This window comes from Corvus brachyrhynchos, unplaced genomic scaffold, assembly GCF_000691975.1.
Source record: "Corvus brachyrhynchos isolate BGI_N302 unplaced genomic scaffold, ASM69197v1 scaffold115, whole genome shotgun sequence".
NCBI lineage: Eukaryota > Metazoa > Chordata > Aves > Passeriformes > Corvidae > Corvus > Corvus brachyrhynchos.
In genome coordinates this window covers 9,319,625-9,331,333 of record NW_008239553.1, presented here as the reverse complement: position 1 = coordinate 9,331,333, position 11,709 = coordinate 9,319,625, and the positions used below count along the sequence as shown (strand labels likewise).

The 11,709-nt window shown below is 38.8% G+C and overlaps 1 protein-coding gene across 1 annotated transcript in view; it reads left to right on the top strand.

The window, feature by feature from the left end:
- The window catches only part of LOC103620774 (cytosolic phospholipase A2 epsilon), a 33,298-nt gene that overhangs the window by 10,968 nt on the left and 10,621 nt on the right, over positions 1-11,709 (top strand). The window contains exons 5-11 of the mRNA XM_008639473.2: positions 149-280; positions 875-915; positions 7,328-7,370; positions 7,819-7,882; positions 9,208-9,350; positions 9,498-9,587; positions 10,294-10,331. Coding sequence (XP_008637695.2) covers positions 149-280; positions 875-915; positions 7,328-7,370; positions 7,819-7,882; positions 9,208-9,350; positions 9,498-9,587; positions 10,294-10,331 — 551 coding nt within the window. The remainder of the gene's footprint in view (positions 1-148; positions 281-874; positions 916-7,327; positions 7,371-7,818; positions 7,883-9,207; positions 9,351-9,497; positions 9,588-10,293; positions 10,332-11,709) is intronic.

Below are 11,709 nucleotides of genomic sequence, written 5' to 3'. Positions count from 1 at the left end.
TTCCCTTTTCTCTTCCCCTTTCTCCTTTTCCCTCCTTCCCATAAAACTGGAGGAGCAAGGAAAGAAATCCTGGTCTTGAGATTTTCCTGCCTTATAGAGCTCTTGGATATAGTAATAACTCCATTATATTCTTAACCTCTTTGTGCAGAATGTGCTGGAGCTGAAGGTCTGTGATGAAGACACGGTCACCAGGGATGATGAACTCTGCACAGTTCTCTTTGACATAGATAAACTCACTGTAGGACGTACTGTCCGCGTCAAGTTTCAGCTGAATCCACAGGTGAGCAATGGAATTGGTGAGAACAAAAGTAAATTCTCTCCTTCCATCTCAGTAGATCCTTCTACAGTGTTTCATTACAGGAAACATCTACTTAAACTGTATTTTGCTACTGTTCTAAGAAAGACTTCAATGCTTGCTTTATACTAGCTTTTGTTGGGAACAAATATCCATGCTAAAAATCTAGGATGGAACCAGCTAGAACTAGTTATCCAGAGTCTTAATTCTGAATATTTCTGGGATGTTTGTTGGCTCTTGGTGTAAATTCTGAATTTTCAGCCCCTGTTAATTGTAATGGTATTAAAGAGGCTAATTCTTTTTGTGTTGGGAATTAAAATCTGTACAAATGTCTGTTTTAGGAGAATAGCAGTTCTTAAGCATGCAGACATGCTTATAAAGCATTTAGATTTCAAAAAACTAGTTTTAGCAACTGCTTTTTCAATATATTAAAATTCAATATCTGCAGCTGACATTATGGTTTTCTTACATTCTGGGAATTTTCCTAAGTTCTGTTCTAAATGCATATTTAAAACATTATATGTAAGCTGTGAAGAAAAATAAGTAATCAATCTTTCTTTTTTGTTCTCCTCTCTTCAGGCACGTGAGGAGCTGGAAGTGGAGTTCACATTGCAGAACACGTGAGTAGAGTCCTAAATTCTTAATAAAGTGTTATATTCAGTATAAAAATAGTCTGAAAAGCTGGTTCATGTATGATAGTGCTTCTTAAACCTGCAGTCTCTAAAAGCAGTAGCTATATGTTATCATTCAAGTGTAGCAAAATGGAATTTTGGAATACATCTTTTTAGATTTCAAATATATGAAATGTGATTTTTTTTCCCCCCTGTTTGAATTCTGCCTCTTGGGTGCTGATTTCTTCCTGTTCTCTTTTTTCTCATTGAATCAATGAGATACACAAGGAAGTATGAGGACAATGACAATATTCAGGAATTTTTGACCCTTAGGAGGAATGCCAAGCCCAAGTGCCTTAATTACCCCCTTCTTGGGGAATCTGGTTTTTCAAACCCATGACATTATAAAACACACTTCCATAAGCTGATCTATTCAATTCATCTGGCTACACATGGGGAGCTGTGGTAGAGAAAGGAGCCAAATATTCTGCATAAAGTAAGGTCCGAAGACCACTGTGGGAGTCTGAGGACTGAGGAACCAGGAAAGCTGGAGGAGCCAGCAGTAGCTTCATTTGATAGGCTTGAAAGATGTTAGTGGAGTTTTACTGTTTAGAGGATGTGTTTGTTTCAGGTAATTCATGCTGTGAGTCTGGGAAACCGCCACCTGAACTGGAAAGGGAATCTGTTGCAGGACCCACGGGTATTCTAGTCTGTCTCCAAAATACGGTTCATGACTCTGAGGAAGACACTTGAAAGGATTTCTGTTACTGGTTCAATCCATGTTGTTGGACTGAATGTATCGTTAACCTTAGAGAAGGTACTGCTCTTAGATGGTACTGCTGGAACCTTCTGAAGGCATTTGGGGCACTTCAGGAGGCCTAGCAGGATAATATGTGGGTGGACACCTTGAATTCCTGACAGCAGCGGAAATAAGAACTTGCTAGTGAAAGGACAGTAGCTCAGTGTTAAGAATGGAGAAGGAAAGATATCACAGTGTTCACACACAAAACAGCTATCAGAGCCAAAAGAGTCTCCGAATCTCTTATGGAGAGCCATCAGGGTGGATTGTTTGTTGTTTACTGTGCACCAGAACTGGCAAAACGCCCAGAAGCATGAAGGCAAATGGTGCCTGTCACACCTCAGGAGTGTCAGTAATGGCAATGGGCAAGCTCTAGTAGGCATCCCAAATATCCTTTCTAGGGTCCTCCTTCCTTTGCAGGTTACAGGATGGCTTATGGAGTTGGTACATAAAATCTTGATAATCCTATCTTTTGATGGGGGCGATCGAGGGAGGTTGTCTGGCTTGGATGTTGTGCACAAATGGGTTTGCATACGGGAATGGTGGCTGGAACTTGTCTTGGAGCATGTGTGCCATCAGCTCTGCACCAAACTCTTCGGTCTGACCTTGCACCCAAGTGCCTTTTCCTGGAGTTGTATTCAATATAGTCAGAAATGGGACAATTTTTTCAAGTGATGCCTGAGTAAGAATTCTACTGGTTGGAAGATGATGGTTGGAACTGTACCAATAAAAAGGATCCTTTGCAGTATCAAGGAAGGTGTTTTAAAAAGCATGACAGTCATGGCTCAGTTGCTCCAGCAAGAAGGTGTCTGATCTACTTTTTTTCATTTGTAGTATGATTCCTGAGTGACCAATGTAATAGTTGTGGCCTGAAGAACTCCACATGCAAAGGCAGGAAGTTGCTGCATTAGAAGTGAGGGAATGTCCCTGTAAGGTCACAGTAGGACTGAGAAAATGGGCTTCCTGTCAGAAGGCAGATAGACCTTTCTCCTACTATCCCTCATTCATACTTCTTGCATTTGTGGGGTGATCAATGCTGTTCTGCCCATCAGCTGAGTCTGGAATAATGGTCTGAGCACATCTGAATTGATTAAATATTGTGAGATGGGTAGGATGTTGAAAGGGTGTTCTTTTCGCTCAGTTTGGAACGTGTGATGTCAGGAGTAAGTAATGAAAGGATTTGTCCATTAAAATTGTAGACAATGGATTGCATAGATAAACTAGAGAGCCCTGGAAGGGTCTGAACAACTGAGGTGAAATAGTTGAGATGGATCACCAGAAAGCTATGGACCCAAACCAACCTCTCCATGTTGAACAAGCTCAGCAGGTTTGGGCAAGTTTTTTTTGTCATTGGTGGATGGGAGAAGTGTTGACAGAGGTTAGAGATAATTGGCAGAGGGAGAGAGCCCTCTGATAACAAGGAGTACAGCATGTGGGATAGTTTCTAGAAATCCTGTATTGTGATGGGAACAATAAGAAAGTATTTTGGGGGGGGGGAGGGTGGGATGTGTAATATGGCAGTTTATTTCTGAAATTAATAATTAATCTCACGAGCAATTTTTCCTGATACTATTTATCTGTAATTTAAAATTTCTTCCTCATCTTCATTCTAGATTTTACTAATTGCAAAATTTACTACTTCAGCTTGTTCTTTCTTTCCAGCATTTCAGATGAATAATATCACACATGAAGTGTAACCCCAGGCCAAGAATGTTTCCTGGGGTGCACCTATAATAGTGGCTTTGCCACTCCTATTTTTGTTTGCCTGTAACCTCACTGCAAAGGTTGTGTTTTGTGTTACTTTTACCAAAAAGAACGTTATAAAAATTACCTCATGATACGTTGGAGGGCTGTACAAAATCTTTTCCTGCGTCCATTCCCATTATATTTTATTGAAAATGAAAGAAAAGCTTCATTTTGGTAGTGGGTTTCCACAACTGCAAGATGAATCCCTCTGTAGTTTTGCCTCACCCTTACGCCACTGCTGCAGTACCAGCAAATGCTCGCCTCTGTGCTGCAGAGTGGCAGGCACTGAGGTCCAGATGTTTGATCCTAACGACACAGAGAGGAAGGCATGCTCCTTCCTCCAAGTGCCTTTTCACCACCAACCGAGTCAAGGGATTGCAAATGCCTGCCCAATGTTTTCTGGGCCCATAACATGAGCCCAGCTGGCGTGAGAGCTGCTGCACTTGGGCAGCAGTGACAGAAAAGGTAAGGCCGTTGTACACAGGTTGCTGATTCATGTGCTTTAGTGCTTTCTGTGTTATTTTCTGGTGATTATCAGTGGTAACCTGGGCTTTCTCCCCTGTGTCTCCACTGGCAGAGTCCAGCATCAGAACGAGCCCATCCGTGTTGCTACAGGGACGGGGTCCCGCTGGACTCGGTGGCTGCGCTCTCTCAACATCCCTCTCCCCTCCGATTTCTACTGAAGCCCACACCTGACACTGCGGGGCCACAAAGAGGCTTCTGGTGAATTGCAAGGTAATTTAAGTTTCCAAGGAAAGGTCTGAGAGGCCCAGCATATTTGCTGTACCTGCTGATTTTCTTTCTGGCCTCTTTTATCTTTCAGATGTCTCAAGCCGAGGAAGTGCATCTCTAACAACTCTTAGAAGAATGAAGGACCACTCTTACAAAACCTTTCATCTCTGCTCCCTCTCCCTTTTTTTCCAAATGTGAAAGACTATGTTTAAAACAAAGCCCAATTAAAACAAATAAATGTAAATAGGTGTACAAAAAGCTGTATAAAAGTTAAATATTAATTATTGAAATATGGCAAAAGCAGGATTTTTAGAAAATAAAAGTTTTTTTTTTCCTTTCTGTAGTTCTGCTGTGTTTTTTTGAGAAATACCCCTCATGTGAAGGGGATCCAGCAGACCATGCTAGCCATTTGGTTTAGACACTGCTGAGAAACCCTCAGGCTGAGTCTCCATCCATTGGGGGCCAAATGTACTGTTTGTATTTCTGTGTGGAGGAGCACTGAAGGCAAAAGTTTTCAGTCAAGAAATTACCTTTGAGGTGAATGCAGCTTTCTTTACTGAAACAATACCATCCCCCATGCTTTTCTTGGGTCAGAAAGCTCAGAACAGTAGCCTGCATTATTATGGAAGCTACCAAAGGAAGGGAAAGCTGGATCTGACATGAAAGAATTCAAATTTTGTATAGGTATCAAAATAGGTATCAAAAAATACAGATTCTCTGGTGAAATGGAGCACAGTTGCCTATTCTAAATGAGAACTGCAATATAAGAACCTGTGTGGCTGTAAGTTCCTGTACAAAAATGCCCATTTCATTTTAAGTCAAGCATAATCCAAAAAGAAGACAGCAGTTTGATGTTGGTGTTGGGAAATGATCCTTGGGCTCATAGAGTCCACTGCAGCCTTAGGCACTCCTTCAACATACTTTTAGTGAGGATGGATGCCCAGAGTCTCTGTTTCTGTCTTTCCCTGCTGCAGGCCATAATATGCTCCCAATTCTTAGTGAAACTGAGGTCTGCAATAAAAAAAGGCCACAAATCACAAACTGTAATGGAGAAGAGAATGGGAGCATTAGTCTGTGTAATGAGGGCTGTCTAGTAGCAGGTTGGTTGTTAGAGAAATTGTCCGCTTATCCCAACAAGTGGAAGTTATTCAGTGCTCCAAACATAGGCAAAATATTCAAAGGTCCTTGACAACCTGAGCTCTTCTGCACCCAGCTCAGCTATGTTTCTAGCCATGGCTGATTTCCTAAAATTCAGAGAAAGATGAGTGCCCTTGCTCTTCTTAAAACAAGGGTATGGATCACCAGGTTGAAAAAAAGTTAAAAAATAAAGCATCTGTCTTTTGCTGTGACTAGCAGAAGCCTTAGAATTTGGGATATAAAAGTTAAAAGAGCAGCATGGGCAGTAACAAACAAGTGGCAGCAGCTGGGCTTCCTTACAGCGGTGGCAGCAGAGGTGACAACCCAATAGAGACATCTCAGCCATTGGTCCTTAATGACTGAGGTGTCCTGGGTCTTCCCACGAGCCTTCCAAGCTCTGCTCTGTTCTGTACAACAGTGCAGTTCTCCCACCCTGTTTGAAGGTCATGCCTTGAACCTCCTAACTTTGAGCCTAACTTTATACTTTGCTGATGCCAGTACCTCAAATAATACTACACTTTACTGGATGTTTACCTCCCTGAAGAGATATCTTTACCTGTCTTTGCACTTTCATTCCATCAGGCTATGCAGGCTGAGGTCTTTTAATATCTATCATGCTATTTCTTGCTTTCCTTAATTTTTTAATGAAGTATTTGGGGATGGTGACACCGTATGTCCTGTAATGTTACAACTATTTGACACAAAATATAATTAAGTACAAAAATTTATGTTTGAAACAAAACTTGAGTGGCACTTACACCCTTTACCTCTGTGCAGGTGGAAACATTGAGTATATTTTTACCAATTCCTGACCAATGTTCTTTGAACTCTTTTAAAATACATTTCCAAAATAAAATCTTACAAAATTTTTGAGTGTATAACTGGGTTTTTTTGACGAGAGGTGTTTGCTTGAGTTTTGTTGTTGATGTTTTCTTATAGTGGAAAGTTTTTCCTGAATGTTCTGCACTGTATTTAGCCAGTTCATATTTTTCTCTTAAAGGAAAATACTGACTTATAAACAAAACTTTGAACTGTTTATGAGCTTTGCAATTTTGAGTGAATACTATCATGTATGTTTATGCTGAAATCTAATTGTTGTGATAAATTTTCACTTTAAGTGGATAAAAACAATGTCATTTATTTAATTTTGAAGGAATTGTAATGTCTGGTTTCAGCTGAGATGAAATACATACATCAAGTACAGAACTAAATGAGACCTCAAAATGTGTAATCCATGACTTGTAAAGTTTGAATAAATAGCTCATACTCTCTGCAGCAGGCTGGGGAGTCAGTGCTCAATCCTTGTGAAGTTACATATATATGTATTCCCTTTGGAGTAATCTGGGTTCTTGAGACTATATGAATTTACATCTTTTAATTTAATGAAATGGTAAATTATAAGATATTCTTAATGAGACAGTGCTTGATTTTTCCAATGGAAAAATAGTTTAGAATATAAACATTGTTGGCTGCAGTATATGAATTCACCCCTGCCCTTAGATGTGGAAACACATCTATACATACGGTGATCTGTTACAATCTCATGTGTGATTTGCAGATCATTTAATAGAGGTAAGTACAATTTCTTCTGCCATGATGGTAATTTTTTTATAAGTTGTGGAAAGCTAGGCAGTTGTATTAGTTTTTGAAGTACAAAAAGTTGGATAAAACTCTGTAATGCTTAAAAGAATCAAGATGGATTTAACAGCTGCAGCTGTTCTCAAACTCAGTATGTCACTCATTGCATGGTTTACTAAAGCAAATGTTTAAGACAACAGGAGTAGAAATTCCAGCTTCATGTTTATCATGAGTGGATGGAAAAAATTGCAACTCAGCTCATCACCTAATCCTATGCTTTGAAGTATTTTTGAGTGAGAATATTAAAGTCAGAGATGTCAAAGGTGATGGGGGGGGGAAAAACTAATGTGTTAACCATAGACTTAAATATTTGTCTGAGTTTTCCCACCCATGACATTATCTTCCTTTTTTTTTTTTTTTTTTTTCTAGTCTGGATTATCCTGATGGCATTATTACAAATGGAGTACTAGTGGTAAAATATATTCATTACGATATTTCTTGTGTCTGAATAACAAGTGTTCATGTTTCTAACTCTGGAAACTTTGAGCTGTGTCCCAAAGCCAGTACTGCCACCTACTTTCTTCTATAAACCCATAGGCTCAGCACTATCAGGAGTTAATGAAGAAAGTGTTACAATGCTCATAAAAACAGTCCCGTATCTTAAAACACTCATTAATTTGAACACAGCTCATCTTCTTTGCTTAAGTGTCTCTCCAAGTTCAAGCAGCTCATGAGTTGTTCCTCTTTATTTCAGTTTTGGAAAGAAACACCGTATCATTATTGCCCTCATGTTATCTGAAGACATGGATAATAATTGTCTTGTTCATTGATCAGCCAGAGGGGTTGGTTGGGAACAGTATGAGTCACTTGCAATGACATCTACACTTCTCTCAATCATCATTTATCCTCTCTTCCTGCAGGCACGTGAGGTTTCCTGTTTGGAGGTTAGAGTGGATACAGGGAAGCTGAAGCAGCAATCCACAAGTGAGGTTATTGCTTCATTAGCCTATTGTTCTTGTGTTGTGATTCAGTCATTATAACAGACATGGAAAAAAATTAATAATCCATTGTGCATGTTGCTCTGTGTCACATAATACTTAGTTTTGCCATGCCCCACCTTGCAGAAAGATTGTATCTGTCAAAATTCAAGTTCGTCAAGTATTTAGTTATGAGGCAAATCTTAAACTGATGCAAAAATAGAGCCATGCATATTAGAATGAGAAACTTGGAAAAATTACGTTGGTTCTCTTTGTTTATCACTTGTTCAAAACAAATTTTTCTAACTAAGTGGGATCTTTAAAAATTATCTTATAACTCATATGTAGAAATCTTATCCCATATGTTTGATTTGGGCTTGAGCACGTACAAAGTTTCTGCACATTTAGGGTTCTGAAGGAGGCTCTTTCTTTTGCTTCTTTAGCAAAAGTAATACACCTAAGTTTAAATGTAAAGTTGTATCACAGGGGTCTCTGCAAGTTGCAGGAAAGTACTCTGCTACCATAGGATCACCAGAACAGTACTTTGTCTATAAAATGTAGCTCTAACAAATACAGCAGGATTCTTCACTAGTTTTTAAGTTGGTTCAAATGAACAGTAGCTTGTGTAAAGCTGCTCCTGGGGCAAATCTCAAAAACTCATGACTGTTCTGGGTTAATTCATGGATGGAAAATTGACTTGTATGAGGAAAATGGTAGCAATGACTGAGTTGCATTATAGGAAGTTTCAGACTGAGATGTAGCATGGAGAGGAAAGGTTAGTGACCTAACATTATATGTTTTTTGGCCCTGATCTTGCAATAGAACAGCATATGATCTGTCTGTAAACATAAAGGCTTTTCTGTACAAGAACACAGCCTTCAGGTTGTTTCAGTTTTGGTGACATGAGGACACATGCCAAGTAGTCTGCTTGAGTTTTGGGTTTATAGAATTATTTGACTATTGATCTTAATATTACAAAATGTATACTATGAACCAGAACAGACTGCCATCAAATAAATGCCTTTAAACTGACAATCCTTTAAATCTAAATCTTGGTTTAATTTACTAATGTACAGCATCTAATAAATAGCAAGGTACAGTATTTTAAAAATCTGTGAATTCTGTATATTGATTATTTACACAGATTCACCAAGATATTTTATATCAGTTTTCAGTCTGTTTTGGCTACCTGAAGTCTACTTAGTCATTGTGGTATAAGGAAAATTCAACAAAAAAGTGTGCAGAATAGAGGTGGATTGGGTTTTTTTTATTAGATATGTGTGTTTGCTTGTAATAGTTAAAATTCTGCTTGTTCCTTGCCTCTCTGTTTAGACCCTGAGCTCACATTTACAGTGAAAGGATCCCATGAAGGAAGCCAGAAGATTTTGCTGGACTCTGGCCCCAGCCTTCATATAATCATATTTCACTGCATTATAAATGACCAGACAAGACTGGATATCCTATTACCAGAAGAGGTGAGTTCTCCTTCTGTCTGTTATTATTCAAAATTAGAACAAGAAGTTAATAGAACCAGTAAACTGAACTAGCCTTCTTAGTGGAGAAGTTCTAGAGATGATAAACCTTTCATGTGTTGATACCCAATGCTTTTTACATTTCTTCAGCTGGCTGATGGAAATGAAACAGAGAAATCTGGGGTCCTTTCCTTCCCTCTGAATTCACTCCCTTTGCAGAAGGAAATAATACTAGAAGAGGTGAGTATTTTTAATATGTGCTTAATATTGTCCCGCTGGAAATGAAGTTACCAAGTAAACAAAACCACTGTATAAAATTGTACAGCTATTTATTAGAAATGTTAAAAAAATTTAAGGTTGTCATATTCACTTTTAAGGAAGAAGGTGTTAACAATTACTTCAATAATACAAAAATCGTTGCAAACCTGCATCCCACAGTTAGGATTAAGTGGATTCAAGGAACAAAAAATGACTGTTATATGCACACGCATTCAAAATAACTTTTTTTTTTTTTAAAATATTGGTGTAATACTGGAATGGCTAACAACTGAAAAAAGGCCAATCCAGATTATGAGCTTAGTTCAGATTTTAGTTTGTCTAAGTATTGATATTGGGGGTTCTTTTGTGTGTATTTTTTTAAATTTTATTTTAACAAGGTAACTTCTCTCATTCTTGTTCCCCTTCTAAGTGTGCACCCTGGGAACTGGTGTAAGAATGCAAGCTTGTGGCACGCTCTCTGCCCCAAACACACAGGCTTATTAGAGAAGAGAAAATTTGATTCCAGGGCAGGGAGTGACGCTTTGGTTAATTGTATAAAAATAATGTCCTTAGCCATATGATTTATTATTTGAGAACCACCTCTCTTAGTCTGAGCATTGCCTGAGCTTGAAGGAAAGAAATGTTTTAAAATTTGGTGGTAATTAGCTTTACCTTTCTCATTTTCTAGGATAATTCATTTCACTTGTGCTTGACAGCAAGAAAATGGTAAGATAGCCTCTTTTTGTCCTATCATCCAGGACTACTGTAAACTAGTTCTGTAGGCTTTTTCTGTGATAGGTGGAGAGATGAACACAGACCGTGTGAGTGCTTTGTGTTGTGCTCACGTGGTGCATGAGGTAAGTGCAAGTCAGCTGCAGTTACAGGACCGTGCGTTCAGTAGGAGCTCGTGAGCCTCCATTCAGAATAAATGAGCCTGCTCTGTGCCTCTTGTTCTCACACACGAATAAAACTGTACTATTCACTTACTAATTTTATTTCCCATTTATGCCAATAGTCAGATCTGCACAATGACTGAAATAAATTCTATCGGTCTTTAACTTTGCAAAATCACCAAAACAAACATAGGGTAGCCTGGCTTCTGCCCCTTCTGCTTCACTGAGCAGAATGGGGGCTGAGACCTGACTAGCTGCACCTCTGCCAACCCCCTTGCAGGGACAGAATTGCACCAGTGACAGGTAAAGTTGAAGACAATGAGGTTTTATGGTACAGCTGAAAACTTCCTATGTTTCACAGCACCCCCACTATTGGGTGATATACAGAAGGGAAGCAAGGTGGATTTTCACAGCATGGGAGAGCTTTGTGTAAATGGAGAGAGCTACCTGTACAACCTCAGCCCATAACAAAATATATTGACATGTAAATTTAATACACAGAGATATAGAAAGAAAGCAAGAAAAATTTTAATCTACTGCTAAAAGAGTTGTTTGGTTTTTGTAATGTAAATCATTTGACCTTATTCTGTTTTCAAAATGACACTGATAAATCAAAATTGCTGGGGAACAGAGGTTAGTAGCATTAATCCTTGAAACATTAATATTTGTGAAATGCTGGTGAAAATTATTTTCAGGACAGAGTTTGCAGCCACCAGAGGGTGATATGACCCAGAAGATTTGGTCGATATTTAGTGTTCTTCTCACTGATAAGGGTATTTATGTTGCTGAAGGCACATAACATTAGCTGCCATTTGACTGGGTTTGCACCTTTTTCCTGAATTTTTTTGCTTGTGCTTCACACTTCTCAAGGGAAAAAATTACATGTGTCTGCACATGTGAAAAAAAGAAGTGATGAATGTTCTTGTGTATTTGCAGGATGAAGCTTGCAAATGCTTATCTAGGAATCTGGTCAGGACACAGGTGAAAGGCTGGATTTCCCAAGACAGAGGGTGACCAGGGCATGATGCTTGATTTGAAGTTCAAGCTGCATCACATAACTCATTAGAACTCTCACTTTAAATGCTGCTAGTGGATTGTCAAAACCTGAGAACAAGTGATGATGTCATCACTTGAATTTTCCAGGATGTCATAGTGATAAACAGGAATGGATACAGAAAAAAGTACTTCTGAAATTACTCCTTTTGGTGCTC